Source organism: Acipenser ruthenus, chromosome 14, assembly GCF_902713425.1.
Source record: "Acipenser ruthenus chromosome 14, fAciRut3.2 maternal haplotype, whole genome shotgun sequence".
Classification (NCBI taxonomy): domain Eukaryota; kingdom Metazoa; phylum Chordata; class Actinopteri; order Acipenseriformes; family Acipenseridae; genus Acipenser; species Acipenser ruthenus.
Genome location: NC_081202.1, coordinates 15201573 through 15228567, shown reverse-complemented (window position 1 = coordinate 15228567; position 26995 = coordinate 15201573). Strand labels below are relative to the sequence as shown.

The window sequence follows — 26995 nt, the reverse complement described above, 5'->3', positions numbered from 1 at the left end:
ATGAATGTGCTTTATATGTTGCAATATGACTCTTGTCTGGCATCTTAATACAAATAGTAGTAAATGTTTTCATTATTTCTTGCCCGTTCAATATCCCTTTAAATATTATTATTATTATTATTATTATTATTATTATTATTATTATTATTATTATTATTATTATTATTATTTATTTCTTAGCAGACCCCCTTATCCAGGGCGACTTACAATTGTTACAAGATATCACATTATACATTATTTCACATTATACAGATATCACATTATTTTACATACAATTACCCATTTTTACAGTTGGGTTTTTACTCGAGCAATCTAGGTAAAGTACCTTGCTCAAGGGTACAACAGCAGTGTCCCCCACTGGGGATTGAACCCACAACCCTCCGGTCAAGAGTCCAGAGCCCTAACCCTAAATAAACCACATGTAAACCACACATGTATGCACACATACAATCTCACACTTGATTTTGATCTTAGAGTCCACTTATCCAGTGGTATTGAAACTTGTTACAGGTATTAGAATCTAGATAATGGCAAACCAACTACTTATACATGAGTTCTGGCTTTTGGGGGGTAATGGAGGCTTCAGAAACAGTCCAAATTGTATTAAACAATTCTGAATTCTGAATTTTGCTTCTAGGGAGAAGCTGGTGTACCTGGAGAAGATGGAACAAAGGTTACTTCATATTGTCTTTCTACAGCTATTACATTCACAGTGGAATGGTGAAACCTCCCAGTTGTCAAAAGTGTAGTTGGGTACAGCATAGTAACATGAAAAACAAGTAGATGTGTATGTTAATACATGTGTTCATTGTCGGAGGTCACTGGGCAGCGTTTAATAAAGCATCTTTAGACAGTATGGCTCATCCTCAAGCATGCCTTAGAAATAAAATGCCGGTTTCCAAGTTGTAACATGTTATCAAAGTACATTTGGATGCCCCTCATTTAGAGAACACGATACTATATGTAAAGAAAGATTTTTTTTAAAAAAGCAAAGAACCATTATTGTAAGTTTTATTAATATCAAACTTTATTTTATTCTTCCAAAGGGCCTATTATTTAAAATGTTTGTGTTATTACTGTACTAGCTTGTGTTTTGCACAATTATGTTTTGTTGTTTACAAGTTGAGAAACTACTGGCATATTGTAGACGTTGCAGACTGAAGCTTGTTTCAGGCTATAGTTAGCACAGTGGAGAACAAAATGTATTAATATATATATGAAGGTGTTACAGGAAGTATATTAAGCACACATAATTTGGTAAAAGGCTTTAGTCGTGTGTGCAAATACATTATTTCAATGTAGCAATAAATGCAAAACAGAATTTTATCAGGAACACTCCCAGGCTACTTTGGCATTACATTTATTTCAAAATATTAAATTACATTTGATTTCTACATTCTGCCCATGACGTAATACTGGAAGAAATGTATATAAGAGTATTTATTCTGTTTGACAGGGTTCAAAGGGTGAAAAAGGGGATCTAGGAAGAGATGTAAGTATTGTGAATCTAATTTATATTTTATTATCACAATTTTGTAAAGCACTTGTTTAATATCTGCTGTGGATGAAAGTGTCAGGCTGTCAGGCTGTGATACCGGAGGCAGTACCACCCGAGACCAGATTTGCCTTTCAGTTTAAATGAATGGCAGAGGCTAAGCTACTAACAACCAAACGAGCAAGATGGGCTGAATGGCCTCCTCTCGTTTGTAAACTTTCTTATGTTCTTATGTTCTTATAAATAAAGAGTTCCCAAACTTCCCAGGCTCTAGGCCCTCCATTATTCCAAGCAGGTTGTGTACTTCGGGTATCAAGGTCATCTGTCTTTGTTTCTTTACAAATCTAAACTGAATATACTCGGCGTCATAATTTAGAAATTTGTATTTTGATACCTTTAGGTGGTTCGGTTGTACAGGTAGATGCACTACTACTTTCATTATGTTCAGTGCCACTTCTTGTTCGGGGTGAGCTGGGGAACATTGCTTTGTCAGGGTCATTTCAGAGAGCACATTTTTGTATGTGCTGTAGCCATCCTGAAACCACCAGTTAGGGAAACCCCATCTTTATCAACCACCAATGATCAATGCTTTTTGGTGACTAGGTTTGACTGTAAATAAAAGCATGTTTGATCTTTTTTCTCATATTTCCTTTTTTTCACTCAAAGGGGAAAAATGGAGCCAAAGGCGAGCAGGGCCCACCAGGTGTACCAGGATCCCCTGTTCTCGTGAACTTCCCCACAGCACTTACGCCTGAGGAGGTAAGCAGATTTCTGTATGTATATGTGGGCCCTATTGAACACTTAAATCACTGACATAACTGACCATGTCCTAAACTTAGACCAGTAGAATACAATAAGACATTTTCGTGTGTTTCAGAGCTCTGTTAAAAATTCTGGACAGCCATTAATTAATATAAGTCGCCACCGCTTAGAACGGGCCCATTTTTGTAAACGTGATTCACCCGCAGTAAGCGTCAATACTATAATCAAAACAAACAAGCGTGTATGCGGTTAAGACACTCATTACACTAATAAAAAAGATGTATTAAAACCTATGAATGTATAAAAAGTAAGTGCAAAAAAGTAATGCAAGTGCAGAAATGTACAGCACAGGTAGGCTACATTACTGCAAATCGTTTCCAGAGAAGAACTCTGTGATACGCATCTGGACGATCTTTTTTTGCAAGTATGGACGGCAAACTTTCAGCGTTTTCCAAAAAATCCCAATTCGGCTCTATATCCAGATGCTGCTCCATAGCACACCGCAGTGTTACAAGCGCAGCACACACGCTCACATCATCGGGGTCTGTTTCAGGCAGAGCATCCTGGTTGCCAAGGTGACACAGCTGAGAATTATTTCTCTGGCACTATCTGTGGTGTTGTCAGAGTTTCAGTTTCAGTTGTATTTTCGTCAGCACTTCTCATTAAATACAGAAAACCCAGCTTTTTTGAACCAACGTTGCATTGTTTGCTGACTGACAGAGTTCCAAGCATGCTTTAGGAAGCGCACAGCATCTAACAGAGACATTTTATTTACGCTGAATTTTTGTGCTGATGCGCATCGCTTTTCTCTTTCCAACCATGCTTGCTGTAACTCTAAACCCGACACTGCGTACAGGTATTAAATAACCATGGTACAGTACAGGGGTAATCGATCTGTCAAGTTTTTACTACAGTAAAGTGCTGCCTTTTGTATTGAAATCTATGTGAATGGCAAGGTCAGGAGGTGAAAACAGCTTGTGGATTAGTAAGAGCGATTACTACAGTATAAGTAGTGTGTTTGTTATTTAAATCTATGTGAATAGCACATAACGAGATCCAAACAGCTGAGTTTGTCCGAAATATACAGCGTGTTTAACACGGTATAGATGATGCCTTTGTTATTGAAATCAATGGGAATGGCAAACGGCAAATGCTATTTGTCCGATATAAATGGCTGCCCGAAATAACCCTGTACGGTGTAAGGGGTGGATACTGTCTCTGGAACTACACTGTGTTTTAACTACTTGATTCATTAATGATAAAAATAAACAATGTCACAGATGTTTAATCAAAATGTGTGTTATAACGCAAAGATAATTCCTGAAGATTTCAAATACTGACCACCAGAATCAGTTTCATAAGTATCCTTCCACTCTTTCACTTCTATTTTACAGGGCCCCCCTGGAATGAAGGTAAGCTCTGTGACTTGTGACTACACAAATAGGTACGGATAATATTAATACTGACTGCAAAATATGTGACCTATTGTTTCTTCGTACAGGGGGAAAAGGGTGACAGGGGTGCCAAAGGAGGAAAAGTAAGTGATTCAAGCAAACTTACAAAAAATGACTTACTGTACAATGTTTTAATATAATTATTTAATGGCTTCATCCTTGATTTGTTTATTTTTGAAAAGCTTTGCTGTTTTTGCAGAATTATAATAAAATCAATAAAAACAAACAAAAAAAGCAATGCATAATACATTAAATATAGTGAAAAATGCATAATACATAATAGTAGCATAATACATGAAACAGTAGCAACAACACAGCAGCTAATAGCAGATATCAGGCTTAAAGAGCATGGAAAGCAAGACTGAACAGGTGGTTCTTGAGAGTTGATTTAAAGCGAGTGACGGTGGGAGCATCACGCACCAAAGCTGGGAAAGACTGTCAAAGAGTCAGAGCCATGAAGCTAAACAAGCATTCTCCAAGTGTGGTGCACTTTTGCTTGGGGATAAAAAGCAGGCCAGAGTCAGAGGACCTCAGCTTGCAGGCAGGGATATAGCGGGTCAGCAAGCTGAGGAGGTACTCCAGACTTGTGTGATGAAGGTCATTGTAAGTGAGCAGGAGAGTTTATATATATATATATATATATATATATATATATATATATATATATATATATATATATATATATAATCTTTGTATATATAACTATATATTTATTTATTTTTCTCTTAGGGTGATCCTGGTCCTCCTGGAAAAGCAATCGAGATGAAGGTAAAGTTGCAACTTTACATAACTGTAGCAGGCCTGAACAGAGCAGAATCTCCAACAAGCACCCATACAGTACTGTGTTCTAACCAAATAACGGTTCAAAGGGATATTGGGTGCTATTCATTGAATAAAACTGGTAAGTCTTTGAGAAAACCATGTTGACATTGTCATCTTTTTCATGTTTTTGTTTTCTATTTCTCACTTAGGAACTAGAAAAACTTTTTGACTTGTACGGCATTAAGGTAGGTTTATTTTCCTTCTCTCTGACCTGCTGTGTGGGTCATTACTTGTTTTGTTCTGTATGAACAGCATGCTTACTAAAAGGTGTTCTGTTGCCCCAGTTGTCCCTCCTGAGGGGACTAATTAACAAGCTGCTGCAGGAGGGGATGGAGGAGGTACTCCAGCAGCTCACCAGCTCCAAGAAAAGAATAAAAAGTGAAAAGAAAGAGCAAGGCTACAAGCAAGTTAATGAATATACTGTAAGTGACTATAGTTTTGTCCCATGAATGTGGCTTAGAAAATGCACTGTAGGTTTTTGAGGTCGCATTAGGGTTCAGCCATAAGCATAAAAATGCAGAAATAAATAAAAAGAGAAAATGCTGTAATGGGCTTTTCCAGTAAAAAATAAAAACTGATATTAAAATGTGCCTATATGTATTTTTACTACAATAATTTGTAAAGAAATCAACTACAATGAACCCAGTATTAAATGTTGACTTAAGATGTAAGGACAGACCTCTGCTTAGCAATGTGACTTGACCAGCAGAGCAGCACACTGCAGAGTCTCGCACACTGTGAATGGGAAAATACATTTTCAAGATAGTTGTGGGCGAAAGATTAAAACATGAATTATTGTTGGCTGTGATATATAGCTGCAAAGACTTTGTATGGTCCATAGAATCTCAGTGCACGGATGCGATCATTCACTCATCTGATCCTGGATAGGGGCTACAAAATCCTTTTTCACATTATAGCAAGATTTTTATTCTTGAACATATCTTTTAAATGTGTGTAGCACTTGATCAAAGTAGATGTTTCCGAGCACATTTGTATGACGTTCTACAGAACTATGTCAAAAATATAATGTTGTTGTCAATTATTAACTTTGTATCGTCTTGGTTTCACATGAGACATAAAATCATAGATAATTCACTTTTATTTCAATGTCTAATAGTTTTGCTTATTATCTGATGGTCTGATACTGTAGGCAAACACATGCTCAAAATGATTTGTCTATGAGTCTGATTGAATTGTGTTACAAATGTAGAAACTGAATTGTATTGAACAATAAACTAAATAGGGTGTTTGTTACATGGACAGGATTCTTTGAAATATGACGTTTCAAGTGAACCCCTGACAGAAATGGAAGTGATTGAAGAAGACTTGGATACAGACATAGAGGAATTCATTCCTACTACCACCTCACTAATAACAACAGTAAGGATAAAGAATTAGATGGGGAACAGCAATCAACAAATGAAAAAGTAAAAATGATAAAACCCCAGCGTGTCCCTAGCAGGTTGAGTTTTAGGGTTTGTTTTTGTTTCTCTGATGACCGTATAAACATATATAATATAAGTTTAGAACTAATAGTCTGCAAAGGCCAAGCCTGGCTGTCCTGTTCTCTACCAATCATTCATACTAAAATACATGACTTGACAAAACCTATCAACTAATAGCTGTCTCAATGTCTTCATTACCCTAAAACTAACAGCCAGTACACTAAAGAGTGGGTACTAATACAATATATACATTTAGACCCAGAGAGATTTGCTTTCTGTATAACAGAATATAAATAGATTTTGAGAATTTCTTTTAGCAACTCTCTTTTCTATTCATAGCAAGCCCATGGTTTTGGCAGAAAGCACATCACACCTATTGTGAACAATGTAGTAGGAATTGATTCCATTACTGACAAAGTAAGAGAAGAGGATCTCACTTCTGAGAATGCGTCATGGAGCCCTGTAGGAGGTGAGGCTGAGAGGCTGGATACTGAAACCGACAATGAAGGAAACTATAGTGTGACCAGTCAATCACCAGGACTATCAGAGGCAGAATCTGATTCAGAAAAGGTAAAGTGAAATGTTGTTGCCGACAGATTTGCTGGATGACATACACTTTTTTTTTTTTTTTGGACAGGGTGTCATTTTGGAGAAATTGCTATCCTAGCTTTTGCCCAGTCTGTAAATACAGATTTCTCTATGAAACAAGTTAACGATACCTGACACTTAGATTCCAGAAACTGGATCTTGCTGTTCTGTATGAAACGTAAAGGATGGCATTAATTGTGTTGCCTAGGTGAGCTGGTACTACAAGCCAATGCCATTTGATATACTGCTCTGTGAATCTGTTATAGAAATATGATCAATGTATAAATACAGTGTCGTTTTAAAAGTAAGAGCTGTTCTTGTTCCCTTGTCTTTGCCGGCAGAAATCTCAAATATTTCTTGAAGAAACCAAAGAAACAGTTACAAGCCAGAAATCAGATTCTTTAAAGAAGGGATCTGGTGAGAAGAAGAAAGGAAAAGAAGGAGGGAAGGTAAGACTTTCTGATCATACTAGTGCAGTGATCAAATTAAGTTATTTGAGATGCACAAACTTGTATGTGTATCAGTTGTAGACTCTCTGGAATGTTACTTCCTCGCATGCCCTGTTAGATATTGATTCTCATAACCTTGCTACACAAATTATAATTACCCCACTGAGTATTTAAAGAAGTAATGTACTGTTGCTGCCTTTTTGGTGGTCTAAAAGTTTTCTATGCATTACAATTTAAAGACTGAGCAAAGATAAAGAAATACTGCAGTATTAAATGTATTATAAACCATAAAAGTGATAAAAAAACATAAGTGAATTAAAACAAAAAAACATAACAATAAGACTTTGATGGGTTTCATTTTTTAATCAATGTTGTTTTTCCACATTGTGTTTTTGTTTCATAATTCTTAAACAGGGCAAAGGAAACTCACGGAGAAATAAAAGAGAAAAATCACCTCTGGTAAACTCATAACTTACAAATGGAATGCAGTTTTACCCAATTACTGTCATTAAGAAATGGTGGCACAGGCAATTCAGAAAGTGGCAAAGTTAGAGTGAGCGCACTTTCAGTAAGAATTAAATAGATTTTAAAGATGTTCTCTGTGATTTTTAATGGTATAATGCAGAGAACCATAAACTGTTTTCTAAACCTACTTATGCCATAATGAAAAAAATGTATTGCACTTTCATACATTGTATAGGTAATCAGGTTTTGGTTCATGTTAATTATTTGCCACCTTTTAAAACATGACAGTATTAAATGATACAACCTTTATGAGGTGCCACCATTATCAACCTTCTCCTAATTAACAGTGCATGGATTTCTTGCAATTAAAAGCATCCCAGTGACAGCAACTAAACACTATCTAATCCATACTGTCAGTCAACTCTGAGCTTGATTGTGTTTAAATATTCTGTAAAATCTTTGATAAATAACAACTGAATAAAGCATGTATTTTGAAGTTTGTACATTAAAGTATTTTCACTTTATGTATGAAATTCCCAATTTTAAAACTTTTAGGTAACTTGAGTTACGTTATTTAAAATATACTTGAAAATATATTAATAAACACAATCATTTAGTGTAATGGCACTTATCTAAGTGCTTTACTACATTTTGAACATAAATGCTTAAGTCTGTAAATGCTGTGGCGATTGTGTTTTTATAATTGAGCTATTGTGGATGTTAAAGGGTAGATAAGGACCTTTTTATTTTATTGTGTTACATGTTCCCATGTGTTGCTACAGCTGTTTACGTAAGGTGTGTGTATTGTTTTAATTATTTTTATTTTTTTACATTTTGCCCACTTTTTGCATTCCCTGCCTCAAAATGGCTTCACATGTACCCGCATGGACCTCTACATTTCCAATCATCCTCCTGCTCACTGGTAAATCCATCTCAGTTACATATGTGAGCAGGATGATGATGGGAAATGTAGTTCTGAGAGGTCCATGTGGGTACATGTGAAGCCATCTTGAGGCAGGAAATGCAATATAAAAGTTTAAAAAAGTGGTCAAAATGTAAAAAAAACTTAAAAATTAAAACAATACACACACCTTACGTAAACAGTTGTAATATAATACACAATAAAATAAAAAGGTCCTTATGTACCCTTTAACATACAAAATGTTAATTTTATTTCATATATAATATAAAGCAATATATATGTTTTCAACAATGCAAACTATTAAAACAGACTATAAAATAGCCCATGAATTAAACACTTTGTGAATAGGGGACACTTTATTCTTCTGAACCAAAAGATCAGAAAAATACATAAAATGACATAATGTTAATTAATAAAAAAACATTGTCAAAGGATAATGAACCAGGACAGGACAGGTCCGTGGAGTGATGTATGACAGACATTGTAGATAACTTGTAATTAGAAGACAAATTGAATTACATACACAAAGAATAGTCCACATTTTACTCCAGGAATGGCTTTTTTCTTTTCTTGTTTTAAGGAGGAAAGTTTATCTGAATATAACGAGGAGCTTCCAGAATCCGAGGTAAGTTACTGTAGGAAAGACTTATGTATGTGTGGACAGTTACTGTACAAACATCTCCAAGAAAACTCACCACATTAAAAAATGACCACAATACTGTGTTCCAATTAAATCCTTATGGATGTGGTGAATGTCATTATTATGTTTCAAACAGAGTGAGGTGGTGCGTTCTCATAGTTTAGCAGTACTTAAGAGTTCCAAAAGTGTTAATTGGTAGAATATGTAGCTACTCTAGAGAAGAGAACGTTATGGAATAATTAAAACAGCCTTACTGCTTTTTGTTACTGTGTAAGTATACATAGTGCATAAATAGAGAGATAATGATGACTTGATTACTCATACATTGATAATAAGCAACAAAGGGCAATTAATGAACATGAGCAAATGCCTGCCAGTAAACGTTCCTTTTGAGATGATGAAAGTGGTTAATGAGGAGAGGTGAAGTGTGAGCTTTGTACAACCTCTGTGCACTCAAGCTACTGTACAAAAAAAATAATGATCAAAGATCATCAGATTACAGCTTTAACAAGAAAACAACACCCATTTGCATGCATGTCATTTTAAAATAAATTACTGTACTGTTTTTTGTTTCTCTAGGAGAACTTCAAAATGGAGGAACTTCTAGAATCACACGAAGATAAGGTCTGAGTATAGTTACTTTTTACAAAGGACTAGAGTATATTTAAATCAGGGTTAGGGATGTGCAGAAGTTCACCTCTTGAAATGTTGTATTGTCTAGTAGACCTTCCCTTTTTCCAAAAAACATAGAACACCTATATTTAATTTAAACCGTAATGGAACATTAGAATCTATAGAATCCCATGTGTTTTTCTCTAAATGTAAATCTAGTCAGTGAAAGATAAAGTGAAAATAATTTCTCTACTAAATACCAGTGATGTGATGATAATAATCCTGCAGGATTAACAATGGGATGTGGATATAGAGGAATAAATCCTCAAAACCCTCCATTGTCAATATCTTCGGGTTTTGAAAGAAATCAAAACAGAAATCAAGAGGGATTCATTAAGATAGTCCAGCATGTTTAAAACACATAGATTTGCTAAGACCTTCAAAAACTACAGTAAGTACCTTATTGTGCCGACTTAATTGTGCATGCGTTAGTCTGGATTTAATTTAAATGAATGCACTTCTATAGTTGTGTTATTAAAAAGCAGTGTAGTGCTGCTATTATTATATCTATACTATATATAATAACAACTCAAGCCCAATGAGTTATTTCATGTTCTGGATCATTGTCTTTTTGAAAATTATGAACCCCAGTATAAATTAAATACAGAGCGTATACAATCTATGTTAATCGGTGCATCTTTTTATTAGGGTAGATAACACACTGTCAATAGTAAAATGGAAATAGCAACTTCATTTGGAGCGACCTGCACATTCCTGTGATTTGTTGTTTTTGTAGTTAGGTAGGCTGTGTATGAAATTATTGTTACCTTCGATAACTAACGTTTTGTGTTTGTTTAGATGCATTGCGCTTTGAGCATGGTTGATGGTTATTTTGACCAGCAAAGACATTTTTATGGAATTGTTTGAGACAGGCTGCTAACAGTTGCATGGATTGCTTGATGAGCTGCTGTTTTGTTTGCTGATTATTTATTGTTTTTTGTTCGACCTTTAGGGCCCATGTATATACACTCCCCAGTTAAATTGGGCTAAACTGGGCTTTACATTTCCTGTGCCATCTGACAAAGGACTGTAGATATATCTACATTTGCATGCCTGCTTTGTAAATGTATGTGAAAGAATCTGCATATGCTCTTAGTTCATGCATGGTCTAAGTACATTGATTAGTTTTACAATTATCTGGTGGCCTTTTTGGTTGTACCTGTTATGTTATGAAGATGTAATCTGTGTCATTAGCAGTCCTTTTAAAGCAGCAGTTATTGTACTCAAACCTGTTTGATAGTTATAAAAACACTATCATACCCACTGGGATATATACCCCTAGTGGCAGGCATATACTATAGTGAAGGCGTTGATATGTACAAAGCAACTTCTTATCCAATTGTGATAATAAATTAGATAGGACATATTAGGGTTTTACGAGAGTATTGGAAACTGTGGATATATCAAGGAACGTGTCTATCTGTCACACTCTCATGTACAGTACATTTGGTGAATGTAGGTCATGGTGATTTATATCCATGAAAGGATGTATGTTGCTACATACCTAAGAGAAGCTACTGGCAAGCAAGCCATTATCAAGAGTGTTAGTGCCTTATTAGCATGTTTGTAACGATGATTAATCCTGTTTTATTACTGAATTACTGTACTCCAGGGTGTTGTGATATGGTGAATATCACAATGGCTGTGGGTTAGAGGCAAATCGTCTACACCATTGTGCCTCATAACGCCCACAGCCGTTGTGATATTTCAGCATATCACAACACCCTATCATACGATCATTGTTAAATACAGGATAGCCTAGTGTGTACATGCATTGACATGCTGTAGCATAAATAGTACAGGCACCATTAACAAAGAATCATGTGCAAAGGCAATTTCTATTTAGTTCTCTTTTTATTTAACATAGAGTATCCACTCACTGATATGGACTTCATCCACATGAGTCTTTAGCATCATATTTGCTTTGTTCATTTCTGCCCTGATAAAGGCTCAGAGTAACACACTAAGCACTATTAATAGCATTGCTATGCATGCTTTTACTAATCTTTTACATTCCTCAGCAGTGCAAATGGGTAGAGCCCTGCATTTTTCACGACTTTTTTTTAAAATCTGCAATTCAGTCTTAAACCTTCAGATGTCCGTGTAGCTACTCCAGCTAAACTGATCAAAAGAATCATTCGTAATCAACCCATACAATTCTGGCTAATTAGAAAACACCCCCAAATTCCGAGGGACAATTCTAAAAATTGCTACGTTGCTCTTTTAGAACAAATAGATGCACCAACAAACTCAAAAAGCATTTCTTTGAGAGATCACACTCAGCAATATCCACCTGGTGTGCTGCATACTGATGGGGATAACTTATTTTGAAAGCTGTAATGTTAGAATTCATCAAACGTATAATGAAGTTGCAGAATTAATAAATACATACCGAGCACTGGCATTAGAGTTGCACAGCACAGGTGGCAGAATAACAAAGTGCATTAAAACTTTCCACAAAATTTTTGAAAAATTGACGAGTTACTGCAACCCTGATCAATGCAGAATAAAACCACATTTTATTTAACCAGCTCACAAGTTTCTGAAGGCAGTAAAGATTTTAGACCCACAACATGGATAAAAAAACCCTCCCGTTAGATTGTATTCCAGGGTTTGATGCTCACTGTAAATCAGAAATGGAGGGATGTCAGCTATATGCAAAAGAAAACGGTAATGGAATTTCTTTGACCGATTTTTGGAGAAATGCAGGAGAAATATTAAAATATATTTGTCAGCTGTTACCAATTCTGTGGATACTGAAAGAAGTGTTTCTTCATATGGACACATTTTCACAGAGCAACATCAATCCATGAAAGAAGACCGGGTTAATCAACTGATGATGCCTAAGTTTAATATCAAAATATAATGCACGAGAACTGAAGATGGACTTTTGAAGTTCAGTTATGTTACAACAGTACTGTAGCCCAGCTAGAAGTGATTAGACGAATGGCAAATTATATCATTTGGCTACTGGCTTTTGTGATCTAACTTACTTGTACAGTATTTTGGGTAAAGTGCATTACTTTGATTATAATGTACTTTAATATTAGCATTTGCTCTGCTGATAAAAAAAAAAATGGAGGTCTGCTAGTTATGCTGATAAAATAATTTCTTAAACTAGGTGACTAAATCTAATTTCTTCTTTAACTTACACAGGAGCACTCTTAAACCTCACACTGAAAAAAATCAAGCTAAAATCTTCCAAAGAACTGCGAAAATAAGCTGTGAAGTTGTTAAAGTTGAAGAGATGGAGGCTGCCTTAAAGCACTTATCCAGTATTAAACTAAAGGAATTCATTGTCTTCACACGGTACACTGACACACTTTGTCTGGTTAATTGCATCAAAGAATGCAGAAAGCTGTTTTTCCTTTGCTATTAAAAGGCCATCAGCCTCCACTTAAATACAGAACACATGTAGATGCTTTGACATACTGTACCTAAACACCCCTTGTCTTTAATGGGGTTTTAAAAGTCATCAAACAAACATTCAAATAAATAAAGCTGAATTGTTATTGTTATATGTATCTATTAATAGTATGTGTACACAAATAAGACTTATACACAAGAAGGTAGAAAAGTGCTAACAGCTCTGGCAGTTCCTAAAGATTATCAGAAGCTCAGCTTTAGAAGCTGAAAGATGTTTTGAAGTTAAACAATGTTAAAAATGTCCTAAATTGTATATCTGTATTAATTGATATGTAAACACCTTTGTAAAATCTTTTTTTTTTTTTTTTTTGTAAAAAATATAATAAACCTGAATTATAAATGATATTTCAATACTTGATTTCATGTAAATCCATTAATAGTGGTTTTGTGTTACTCTGGGCCTTTGACAGCAATTCGTAATGGATTCTATTTTTATGAAGATTTCCCTTATTTATTAATACTTATGAAAAAAAATACTGTAGTTTTTAGCTGATGTTAAACTTTTAAATAAATTATAAAGTCTTTATAAACAGTCCATTTAAGTGATGTATTACCATTTTTATGACCTCTTGTCACTGGTGAAATATGCAACTATGTTTTGTATTTAACCTTCACTTGCATGTAAACAAAATACAGTCCCACTTCTCAAGAACTGAGTCTGAGTGTTTATTCTACAATGCTTAACCCTAAAAGTTAATTAGGCATTAAATAAAAAGGACAAACATAATTACTTAAAGTAAAAAGTAAGTCAATTCAATGATTCAATGACAAATTTACAACTGTGGAATTCAGATAACTCTTGAATCATCAAAAATATAAAAGGGTATTTCACACATGTACTGTATTTCAAAGATGCTGACAAACCCCCAGAACTTTATAACATTCATTCTCACTACTTATTGTTTGCACATTTCTTCTGAAGGTAATACTATTACAACATGCTTCTGTGTAATAGAAGAAACAATTCATTTAAACACTTAAAATAAATGTGTTAAATACATGGTACACATGATGAGTGAGGGTGCTATGAGTCTCCTGTGTTCACTAATACACTACTTTATATCTGCCTTGTTGCTTGCAGTTTAGTTCACCAATCAACCTTGCTCAGAACGTCAATAAAATAAAATAAATAAATAAATATGAGTTTAGAATTAAGTGTGTTTACAAGTTTAGATTCATTTTCATTTGCACATTTTTCAGAAATGAAAGACGCAGCCAATTATAAAAAAAAAGTTATAAAAAAAAAACTCTTTGTAAGTAGCATTAATATAGTTATTAGTAAAAACGTTAGGTTACAGATGTAACCCCAGTTCCCTGAAAGAGAAGACGACCAACAACCATACTTTTGGGATATGCCTGCCACAGGTCAGGTATTTACACTGAACATTTTATGTCAGAGCTGCCGATAGGCCCCTCCGGGGAGTGACGTCCCGCCTACCGAGGGAATAAGTAGTCACTCCGCAGAGATCTTGTTCTCTTTTGCATCGAACCCCCGAAAGTGAGGTGACCTCGCAAAGGTTTCTTGGTCGTCTTCTCTTTCATGGAACTGGGGTTACATCCATAACCTAACGTTCCCTTTCAATTCGAAGACGACCAACAACCATACTTTTGGGACAGTATATCAAAGCCGTTGCGAGGGAGTGTGAGCTGAGACAGCAGGTGAGGGACGTCTCAATACCACCAAACTAATCCCTATGGTGTGAGTGTGCAACCTCAAGGACCATTGTGCCTAATGAAGGCATAGAGGTATCTACCACATTAAGGGCCTCATTCACTAAACAGTGGTAATGTGTTTTGCACGCAGTAAGTCCCTTTACTGCATGCTTTGCACACCTGCTGTATTCACTAACCAGCGGCAGGCAACCTAGCACGTGGAAAAAAGCGTGTGGAAAAAGTACCGCGATCCAGTCATTTAAATATAATGAATAATGTTAATGTGTGGAAATGTATGCAAATCACATCACAAAATACCGCGAGGGAGGCTTTTGATATGCAAACCATATTCACTTAAGGGCACTAACTTTACTAGGTGCCTCAGTTTGTGTTAAAAGTACCGCTTATTGAAACCAGGCGGTGTCACAGAACCAGCAGAAGAGCTGCACAGGAGAGCGAGAAGAAGAGTCAGGGAGACGTTACTTGGGCTGTGTGAGGAGGAGATAATAACTACATACAGAGTAAACTAGATAAAAAACCATTAGAATACATAAGATATGTGGATGACATATTTGGAATATGGACACATGGAGAAGAATCTCTTGTTCAGTGTCATAAATTAGCAAATTATATCCACCCTAACATTTTGGTGGATTTAAGGTGGACAAAATCTGAAATTGAATTCTTGGTTAAACTTGATCATGGATCTATTAAAAACAGATCTTTACTCGAAACCTACTGATGTGCACCAGTACCTACATATGACATATCTCCACATCCTATCTATACTAAAAGAGCAATTCCTAAAGGACTGGGTATAAGGATAAAAAGAATCTGTTCTGATGAAAATGATTACAAATTATTGAGAGAGAATTGAGAAAAGTTGACAAACTCAATTGGAATGAACTACTTGATTATAAGAAAAGAGAAGAGAGGGTTAAGAGAGTACCATTAATAATTACACATTCTAAATTATTATCCAACATTTAAAAAATAGTTTGGAAGCATTTACGTATACTTCATAAGTCAGAAACAAATTAAAAAAAATATTTCCGAAAGCACCGATCATAGCTTTTAGAAGGGATGCAAATTTGCCTGCATTTTAGTCCATAGTAAACATAAAGGGATCATAGATACATTACGGGACATTGAAACCTGTAAAAGCACATGTAAAGTGTGCAAATATATTGAGAAAGATAAAAGTGAGATCACAACTAAAGAAAAATCGGCCATGCAAGGATAGCAACCTTGTATATGGTATATTTTGCATAAAATGTAATAAAAAAAAATATGTAGGTGAGACAGGTACATCATTATATAAAATAATACAGAACCACCTATCAAATATAAGAAATAAAGAAAATAAACCAATTGTTCAGCTCTTTACAAGGAACAGACACACCATGGATGGCCTAAAGCTTGTGGTTTTAGAAAAAAAATAAAATTAGATAATGTACAGTATAGTATAGACGAATAAATGGATAAATAGATTAGATACCATGATGCCTGAAGGTTTAAATAGAAAGGAACAGTAGATTGTTACATCATTAGCTATATAGTGAATGACATCACAAAGACATTAGATTGAAAGAGAAATAAATGTGTGGTTACCATGGCATCAAAAGCCTATAAATACCTCCAATGTTTGTTTTCAAACACACTTTCCCCTGACAAAGGCATGTTAACATACCGAAATGTTGGGATGTTTGAGCAAAAACGTAGAGAGAGAGAGAGAGAGAGAGAGAGAGAGAGAGAGAGAGAGAGAGAGAGAGAGAGAGAGAGAGAGAGAGAGAGAGAGAGAGAGACTGTTATAAGGTTATAAGGTGCCCATACCGAGGTTACAGCACATTAGGATCTGTACCTTTTATTCCACAATTAAGGAATGACCACAGATATCAGTCCTCTTGACAGTTCACTGTAGTAAATTATAATCAGGTGATCTACTTTATGATCTAAACACTGGTAAATAATGGATCTTCAAAATTTCTCAACCTGAATTTTCATGGACCTCTTTTAACTGTGATTTTATGTAGTAATGTTAATTAGCCTTGGGAGAATATTCCAGTAGGATTAATACAGAGTTTAAGAGTGGAGATATTAAGATCTGCCCTGTGTAGATCATTGACATAGACCCCTACAGCTGTCATCCTCTATAGTATATTTGGCTTTTTTATACTGTTCAGAAAGTGAGTCGATATTTTTAGAGTGAGTGTGTTGATGCAGTCTGGAAACGTCTCGAATCATATTGTACACAATTACATTCTCTGAACTGTATTGTATGCTTTCCTTTGTACTACCTATGCAAAGCCTGGAGTAGTATACAGAGAGCATTAAATAAGCCTCTACCGTTTTTTCAGTTTTTACAGGATAAACATGGATCCTTTTTTGGCCCAGATATATTATAGGAAGCTGTACATTTCCTGGATCTGTTACGACTTCCCTTAATGCCGTACCACTTGTCAAAAGTCAAGATGATTCAAAATCAATGGCTACATTTACATTTACTTTTTATATATTTTATATCCTTTGATTGTGCTGTTACTGTGCTAAATGACATCATATGGTTTTGTGACAACATGGACATTCTTCCTATAGCTGCATGAAGATTTACAAGAATATCATATTCCAAATCTTGTGTTGACCTTCATTCCCTCTCCTTGACATCATGATGCATACACAGTCATACACAGGACAAATGTAAAAAAAAACACTAAACAAAAGAGTAAATGGTTTAATTATTTACAATGCTTTAACATAGTTTAAATGAGTTTATTTACAGAACCACTGTTCCTTGACAATACAACAAACACAATTTCATTACAGTACACAGACAATTCTAAACTATGCAGCAGTAAAGTTCATGCTTTTTTAAAGTACATTTTTATTATGCTGCACTGTATTATTGCAGTCAGTATGCTCACAGTGGCTATTGCTTTAGTGCAATAAGAGCCAATTTGCAAGTAATGCTGTAGTCATTTGAAAGGATATTTGTGAAGATCATGCAGAAGTGTAATGTACAGTCAAAAAACAATCCTAAAATATTCAGATTAGCAACCAACTCTGTAATAGCTTGTACACAAATCTACCTATACATATTGTAAAATTGATTTTGACAATATATTTACAAACACATTTACTTACAAATGTAGGTTACTTCTTGTTCAGAGACATACTTTTAGCAGATGAAACTCGATGAGAGTGCATCTCTTGTTCATGAGATATCTTCAGATGTTGTTACTGCAGGTCAAATCAACAGTGCTCAATAAGCTCTGCATTGATTCCCACAGAGTGCTGTACAAATCTGAAGAAAGAATGACACTCAGAAATTATTACCAGGTGCTTTTATAAGTATCTCATACATCATAAATCATAAATCTGTTTAATAAATAAGACACACAAAAAAAGTGAAATGATTGATGTCACTCTGAAGGAAACTAATACAACACCCATTACCACAGGGCTTGTTTTTATGCATACTCTGAAAAAAAGAAAATCTCTCTCTTTTTTTTTTTAAATTGCTGAAACATAAAAACAGAATTATGAGGGGGCTTTGTTTTGTATTTTCTGAGAAATGTTTGTTTGAATGTAATACTTTATTGTACATGTCTGTTGTTGAAGGGGTATGGTTTGCAAACATGCAATCTTCTCACAATTGATTTCAGGTACTGTCTTACTTTAATGCAAACTGATGCATATCACTTACTTGGTATTTCTTCTGAGAAGAAATCTGTGCTTCTTTTTATTATTTATTGTGAGTGCACCACCCTGCATGAATAGCATGGCTCTCAATGAGATTATTTGTATTGTCTGAAAGCAACATTCATCAAAATGCACACATGTAACTCAATTATCCTGATGTAGTACAGAAGCAGCAACACTTTAGTTTAGGGATGTATTCCAAGTGGTTATATACAATCTGTAAACATGTTATTACACTATTTATACTATTAACAGTTATAGATTATGATTAGACATAATAACACTGCATTATAATGCAGATTTGAAATATATATTTTTTCAATACTGATAAATGTGAACAATACCTAATTTGATACAATATCCATATACAGTAACTATATATACAGCAGAATAGTACAAAAGTACATGTAGAAAAGATTACCGGCAATCCCCATGTTGATCTGGGTTATCATGTGTGTTCTAAAGCATGATGACTTCAACAGATCTTATCAGCACCTGGATGGAATTGGATACATTGCATTTTTTAAATAGTTTTCTTTAGCACCCAGGTATTGAAAGTGATCTTCAATCATGTACTGTATTTTGCAAGTGCTGACAAAGCTGGGTCTGCAGAAGGTCATGTAAAGAATTTGTTTGATTTATGTACCTTGCCCCTCACTAAAGTTAAATAAAGATATCAAGGGAGGATGACAGCTGAACAGCAGGGCTATTAGGCAGTGTTGATTATTTGTAAACAATGAACCGAGTGTAAATAACCAATTTCATTGTACCTTGTTTTCTAAAGGCTAGAATAACCATTTTGTCCTCTGAGTGATATGTATTTCCAGAGTCAACAATTATGTTTTGTATTTTTGCCTGTCCCCAATTTGGTTTTGCTCAATAGTAGCGGTTTACTGAACTGTAGAATCTCAGGACAGATCGTACCAATTTTAATATTATATCATGGAGTAAAAAGACATAGGACGCCTGAGTTTGAAAATCAGAGGACCTCTGAGAAAACTGTCTGGCATAAAAAGAAATGAACAGTTCGCACAGGACTAAATTTCACAGATGCCGGTAAAAATTCAGATTTTTTATGTGGTGATTTTTAGTCCCGTGCGAATCAGGCACATTGAATCCAGTACATAGTACACTTGGACACCATACGCAGATAGCAAAAATGTACTTGAGAAAGTATTGTAAAAGCAAATTTAGGAGGGATTTCTCAATTTTAAAACAACTTTTTTTTTGATCATGTGTGCTCTTACTTTTTTCTACAGGTATTCAATGAAGAATATGGCTCTGCTTTTGTAAGTATCATTAGAATATGATGACTTCCCACTGTGAAATAAGAATGACAATAAGACCCTATTAGGAATTAGAGGGGATGATTTATAAAAACTGGTATTATCCCCTGGGGATGTAATATCCCTGGTGAAATAGGTACCAATAAACATCATCAAGTGTAATGACACTTTGTGCAGTCATCTTCAGCACAGGATACTGTTTCATGATCTATTTCATGGTGAACTGCTTAAGCATGATTCCTGGCTTTTGGATGAATGGTTATACTATATCTAGTCTAATTTGAATATATATTTTTTGTACCAGTATTATTTTCTAATCTAGATTACTATCTCTCAACTCAAATCCAGCCTTTTTAAACAAGAAAAAACCAACAGGAGACCACAATGGCAGTCCCTCCCCTCTAAAGTTTGTATAAGATATGGGGACATGATTATATGTTGTTTATTCAAATACAAAAGTTTAGTTAACAGGTTCCTTTCTGAATAAGATACTATTATAGAATGTTGAGTACCTGAGGTTCTACATTTGCAGGACCTGTGTGGTTTTGTACAAATAAGTATGTTTTTTTTACAACATTTATATTCAGTATAAAAGAAAATAAGAAATTTAGCAATGTCAGAATCTGTGTTGTAGACACTATACTTAGTTTTAAATACTAATCTATTAAACTTGAATGTTAACAGTGATGCCATTATCCAAACACAGAGAAGACAATAGTGCTTGCATACATAAAGTTTTGTCTGATATTAATTATAATGATAATTATGTCAGAAAAACATAACGCTAGTTATATTTCAAATATCGATATTAAATTGAAATAAAGACAGTAGCGTACTAAACACATCAGTCACTCGATGTAAGTAAATAGAGAGTAAAGATGTTGAAGAGCACAGAGGCTGTAGATATCAGCAGGACTTGGGAATGAATGTATGCACACAACGAGGGATGAAATGCATTTCATTTTGCGGCAAAGCAATGTGTAAAAGCACCTAAATAAATCATTATGACTATGATTTTAACTGAGGCCCATGCCTCTGGTGCCTCATCGCTGGCTACGGCCTTGTACATGATCATAAATTTTCAAGCCAGTAATAAGAAGATATGATGCATCTATTTGTGGTATCATAGACTGCAATAAAGTACTTTTTATTTCTTAACAAAGGAGTATGAAGATACAACTGAAGCACCGGTGACAAACAGACTAGCCAGAGTTAAAAGAATGGATACCTGGCAAGACATTGCAGTAAGTGTACTCAGATTCATTCTGTTCATTGGTAGATGGTGTTGCATGGTTAGACTGCCACATTTCATTCAGAGTTGCTATATATGCTCTGCAATATTAAATACAGTTTACTTTTCACAGCACTATTTACCAGGAACATCTGGAGGAAGGAGTTACCAGCTTGGAACAATGGTAAGTGACTTGACTACTGATATATATCTGCATGTATTTTAAGAAGTAGTTTCATCTCTCAAGGCACCCAAAAGCTAATTCTCTGGCCAACTGAATTAGAAGAAATATACAAATAGAAAAATATGAATTTGATTATCATTGAAACGTGTCTATTTGATGTGATTTTCTGGGAAAACAGCAAACTCAATGAAGTGCTTTCATGTGAAACATACAACCTGGAAGAACAGCATATTGAATGAAGTACATTTTTCAGTTTCTGGGTTTGTCCAAATGTTATGGTACCACTTTGAAAATATATTAAAGGCCTTTCGATCTAAGCTAGAAAATCATCTAAGCTTATTTTTTTGGTCTTGTTGATTGCTTGATAAAGCTCAAGCTTGTCGTGTTTATATATCACAATAATTTTTTTTTTTTTTTTTTTTTTTTTTTCTTAATAAAGTCCAACCCTGGGGCCAGAGGCAAACATAGTCGTAAAGTAAGTTCTCCAGTTTTGTATTCCAGCCTTTTTAATATTTTAACAGAATTTGTTCACATTCATCTAACATTCAATCATGTTTTTAGAAAAATAAACAGAACACAAATCATGAGCTAATGGAGGATACAACTTTGAAGGTAAATGTATTTCCAGTGTGTGTGTGTGTGTCTATATATATATATATATATATATATATATATATATATATATATATATATATATATATATGTATATATATGTTGTGTGGTGCCTCTGAAGAATGTTATCGGCATAGTACCCCTTATAAATGTTTCCCCATAGTAAAAGCATAGCAGAGTGTAATAAAGCATAGGCAAAACATTATAAAGCCCAGAGAGGTATGGTACAGAATATTTAAAAAAGACAAACCATGGTTAACTATGGTAAATACATAATATAACCATGGAAAAGCAAAGGAAAACAGCAAAATTACCATGCAAATGTACCATTGTAAACTCTTACAAGGGACAGAGGAGCTGTCTGCTGTAATATAAATATGTATGTCATGGCATATCTATAAAACAAGAATCTATGTATTGCTGTAATACAAATCGCTTATTTCACATATTTGAATTACTACTTTATAGTTTTGAATTGCTTATTAGTGTAGTCTGGCCAGCTGATATCAAAAGCACACAAGTTAAAACTCTTAAACACCACCTCAATCTGCTGAATCTGTCTCATTATATTTTCCTGCATGTTTATATATATATATATATATATATATATATATATATATATATATATATATATGATGCTGGTAGATTCTTTGACATCTGGTGATGACCCACTTCTGACTGCCAGTCCATTAACAGCTTTATGTTTACAATAAAATATATTGGTGATAATCAGAGTTTTGCTTTATGATGTATATTGTGAATAAGTAAAAGAGATTCAGTATAAAAATTCATAGACAGCAGTTGTCACACAGCAGTATTTTTATTCTCATATAGGTTTATATTAAAAAAAACTGACACAAATGCTTTGTGAAAAGTAATTCGATTCTCTTATTTATATTGTTGTTTGCTTTGTTGTGATTATATTATCTCAACTCCATTTTGATCATTAAAACTGGGCTTTGATTAACAATACAGCAGCAGGGAAGCAGTGTGGAGTAGTGGTTAGGGCTCTGGACTCTTGACCGGAGGGTCGTGGGTTCAATCCCAGGTGGGGGACACTGCTGCTGTACTCTCGAGCAAGGTACTTTACCTAGATTGCTCCAGTAAAAAAAAAAAAAACAACAACAACTGTATAAATGGGTAATTGTATGTAAAAATAATGTGATATCTTGTAACAATTGTAAGTCGCCCTGGATAAGGGCGTCTGCTAAGAAATAAATAATAATAATAACACAGGAAATAATGGATCATAATACTGTACCTTCATGTATTATTCTAAAAAAATGCAAATCGGGGTACTAACATTCACATAACTGCAATGCTAGATGCCTGGCCATTGATTTTATTCCAGATAAAAGTCTGCGTATGGCTCTCCACTCTGGATGGGTACAAATGGGGGTATAATACTCTCTTTTAGGTAAAGAAACATTACTGGAGTACTCTCAGTGACTGTCATTTTGTCTAGCCTATACTTCCAACACATGCTGTAGTATAGATCACAAGGTATATTGGCAGTTGGACCAATGGAGTGTCCTGGTGCCAAGAGGCGCTGCATTTGAAATATCTACATATTCCTGATTAACGTATGAAAAACAATCAAGAACCAAAAAATTATAAACACAAGGAAGGATGGCCATGATGATGTCAGCGCAAATAAGTCGTAAGAAAATTAACATTATTAACGCTCTTTTACATAATACTGGGTTTGACGCCAATTTGTGACATTAGTGTGATGGTTAGTATGTTTCTATAATATAATTTTCATATGCAGCTAATAGTTCTGATTTGTTTGTTTTTTAGGGGAGCAAAGGAGAGATTGGTGAAACGGGGCAAAAGGTAAAACATTTTTTGTAGGCTTAAAGATATCCCATATTGAATAGGATTAACTATGCAGTAAAGTATTGTCAAATGTATATTGTACTGTGTAGCTTGGTGGGCTATGCTGTTGGGCTGCGCTGGTCTATCTTTTCTTTTATTAATCAATATGCTGACTTACTATTTTGTCATTTTTGGTTTAGGGAGAGCCTGGGACAGGCTTCAGGGGCCCAGTTGGACAGGCAGGACCTCCTGGGCACAAGGTACAGTTTTTATTTAATTATGTGAAGTAAGAAAGTGCATTTTAAGCTAGTGAGAATTGGCTTATTTGATCATCTATGCTTGCATTGTTAAAAGCTTCAAATAAAATAATAATCTACTGTAAGTCTGATCCAAGCCAAGATGAAAATGGTGTTCTGTGAGCTTGTTAGAGGAGTTGCCGAGAGGGTTGTGAGCAAGTTGGGACCACATCCTCACTACTAGTTCAAGTCTTGTACTGGTATCTTGTTTAGATAGTAATATTTTGTTTTTATATGTGTTTGTTTGAAAAGGGGGAACCAGGAGCTCCTGGACCCCCTGGGGTTCAAGGTATCCAAGGTATCCGAGGGAACGCTGGAATCCCTGGGTCACAAGGCCTAAGAGGAAATCCAGGCCTGCCTGGGAATCCGGGACCCCAGGTTTGTAAAACAGTACAAGTTATTGAATATTTAGCAGGCTTGAGGTTTTTTTTTTTGTTGTTTTTCCAGTGCCCTATATTATTATTATGGAGGATCAGATAGTTTTAAGATTATTTAAAATGTAATATTGTTACTTGTTTATCACATGCTATTTACCTTTTAAACTTTGATTCTGTGTATTTGAAGACTTTGTTACAAAGTTGAGAGAACACTATCGATTCCATACCTAGAGAAGAATCAAGTATCAGTGTGAATTATATACTGAATATACGTTTAATTTAGGGAGATCGAGGAAAAAGAGGCAAAAACGGATCACCAGGAAGCCCAGGACCAACAGGTGCTCCAGGGAAGCAGGTACTGTGCTGATGAGTTCTAATGATTATATTTAAAGTTAGGGACTGAAATACTGGCATGCATGGCTTCAGTTTCATTGTGTGTGTCTGTGTCTGTGCTTGCCTATCAGTAGTGATTTGTAAACTGCAAAGGAATTAGAAAAAATGAACCTGAAGTAATTCTGGCAGCAGAGATATACAAATTAATACTGAGTGTTTGTGGTTGAAAATGTTTTTTTTTCTGTTTTTTTTATGTGTAATGGTGTAAAAAGACTTTTGATTGCTAACCATTCGAATTATGTGATGCAATACATTTACTGCAGTGATTTATCTCATTCCTTAAATTCCACCCAAGAAGGCTTGTAGTTGTGAATCATTAGCCCTCTAGATACTGTGGTAGCGTGGCGGGCAGTCAAGACTGACTAGCGGCAGGAACAGCAAACACCCACAGACAGAGTTATTGTTCAGCGCCTTGGCGCACTTTTATTCTCACCAAATAAAACAAAACACAGGAACAAAGTAAATATTTGAACCAAAATACTATAAACCCTTTTACAAACAGAACAAACCAAAAGCCTATCTTCACTTGAAGATACTAACTTCACTATATTGAAGTCCCTAACTCACACAGGACAGCTAAGCTGTTTCCCTGTCTTAAATCTAGTTTATCAATTCTTTTAATCACTCTGCACTTACGTTCTCCACATTCAACACTCCTGCCACCTCCTTCTTACACTAAGAACAAAAGGACAGTTTATATAGCACAGATAATTGCAAACACTCAGACAATCAACACCCTATCTACCCAATTAGCCAGGTGTTTCCCTTTTCTGGCTGAATGCCATCAGCCCTAAAGGCTTCTGGGAAATGTAGTTTCCCCAGCTACTTCGGCCATGACGCCTATCATGAACTACAAGTTTTTCACCTTAACAGGGGAACATAGATCTTGTCAGCCTCAGACTGACATACTTATTAGCCCTCACTGCCCCACAATACGTTACTGTCTTTTAAGACACACATCGTTTCACTCAGAACATTCAAATTGGTTCTCTCTTCACCTTCACAGACGTTATCACTTATAATTTCCCTCTGTAAGTGTTACCGTGGATTTTTTGTTTTTCTTATGCTACTTAGAAATCACTTATCAAAACCTATTCTGTGCACCAATTGCTATCTGCAGAGATCTTTAGTGAAATACAGAATTAATCTAGAAAATTCCCTCTGGAACAGTTTTTGTACTGTGGGGTGACACATTCCTCAATTCCACTGGTATCCCCCAACCTCCCCCCATACGATGCAATATATATATACACTTTAGTTACATCTACAGTATATGCTTAATAGATTATGCAAAATTAATTCATAATGCATTGTATGCAAGTTTGAATACAAGATGTTCAAACATAAAAAAAAAAAAAAATACAATATATATATATATACAGACGTGCTCAAATTTGTTGGTACCCTTACAGCTCATTGAAATAATGCTTCATTCCTCCTGAAAAGTGATGAAATTAAAAGCTATTTTATCATGTATACTTGCATGCCTTTGGTATGTCATAGAATAAAGCAAAGAAGCTGTGAAAAGAGATGAATTATTGCTTATTCTCCAAAGATATTCTAAAATGGCCTGGACACATTTGTTGGTACCCCTTAGAAAAGATAATAAATAATTGGATTATAGTGATATTTCAAACTAATTAGTTTCTTTAATTAGTATCACACATGTCTCCAATCTTGAAATCAGTCATTCAGCCTATTTAAATGGAGAAAAGTAGTCACTGTGCTGTTTGGTATCATTGTGTGCACCACACTGAACATGGACCAGAGAAAGCAAAGGAGAGAGTTGTCTGAGGAGATCAGAAAGAAAATAATAGACAAGCATGGTAAAGGTAAAGGCTACAAGACCATCTCCAAGCAGCTTGATGTTCCTGTGACAAAGTTGCAAATATTATTAAGAAGTTTAAGGTCCATGGAACTGTAGCCAACCTCCCTGGGTGCGGCCGCAAGAGGAAAATCGACCCCAGATTGAACAGAAGGATAGTGCGAATGGTAGAAAAAGAACCAAGGATAACTGCCAAAGAGATAGAAGCTGAACTCCAAGGTGAAGGTACATCAGTTTCTGATCGCACCATCCGTCGCTTTTTGAGCGAAAGTGGGCTCCATGGAAGAAGATCCAGGAGGACTCCACTTTTGACAGAAAAACATAAAAAAGCCAGACTGGAATTTGCTAAAATGCATATTGACAAGCCACAATCCTTCTGGGAGAATGTCGTTTGGACAGATGAGTTAAAACTGGAGCTTTTTGGCAAGTCACATCAGCTCTATGTTCACAGACGAAAAAATGAAGCTTTCAAAGAAAAGAA

At 35.1% G+C, this 26995-nt stretch overlaps 1 protein-coding gene across 7 annotated transcripts in view; it reads left to right on the top strand.

Annotated features, from left to right (window-relative positions):
• The window catches only part of col7a1l (collagen type VII alpha 1-like), a 117878-nt gene that overhangs the window by 57721 nt on the left and 33162 nt on the right, over positions 1-26995 (top strand). For 4 of the 7 annotated variants that reach the window (XM_058985924.1, XM_058985927.1, XM_058985925.1 and 1 more), the window contains exons 62-84: positions 638-673; positions 1457-1492; positions 2162-2254; positions 3652-3669; positions 3759-3794; positions 4441-4479; positions 4683-4718; positions 4818-4955; positions 5797-5913; positions 6318-6548; positions 6908-7015; positions 7430-7474; positions 8983-9027; positions 9622-9666; positions 19752-19781; positions 20942-21022; positions 21143-21193; positions 21633-21668; positions 21755-21805; positions 23606-23641; positions 23824-23883; positions 24172-24297; positions 24580-24651. In XM_058985924.1, the coding sequence (XP_058841907.1) occupies positions 638-673; positions 1457-1492; positions 2162-2254; positions 3652-3669; positions 3759-3794; positions 4441-4479; positions 4683-4718; positions 4818-4955; positions 5797-5913; positions 6318-6548; positions 6908-7015; positions 7430-7474; positions 8983-9027; positions 9622-9666; positions 19752-19781; positions 20942-21022; positions 21143-21193; positions 21633-21668; positions 21755-21805; positions 23606-23641; positions 23824-23883; positions 24172-24297; positions 24580-24651 (1566 nt within the window). The remainder of the gene's footprint in view (positions 1-637; positions 674-1456; positions 1493-2161; positions 2255-3651; positions 3670-3758; positions 3795-4440; positions 4480-4682; positions 4719-4817; positions 4956-5796; positions 5914-6317; positions 6549-6907; positions 7016-7429; positions 7475-8982; positions 9028-9621; positions 9667-19751; positions 19782-20941; positions 21023-21142; positions 21194-21632; positions 21669-21754; positions 21806-23605; positions 23642-23823; positions 23884-24171; positions 24298-24579; positions 24652-26995) is intronic. The other 3 variants (XM_058985926.1, XM_058985928.1, XM_058985931.1) reach the window with 3 other exon arrangements.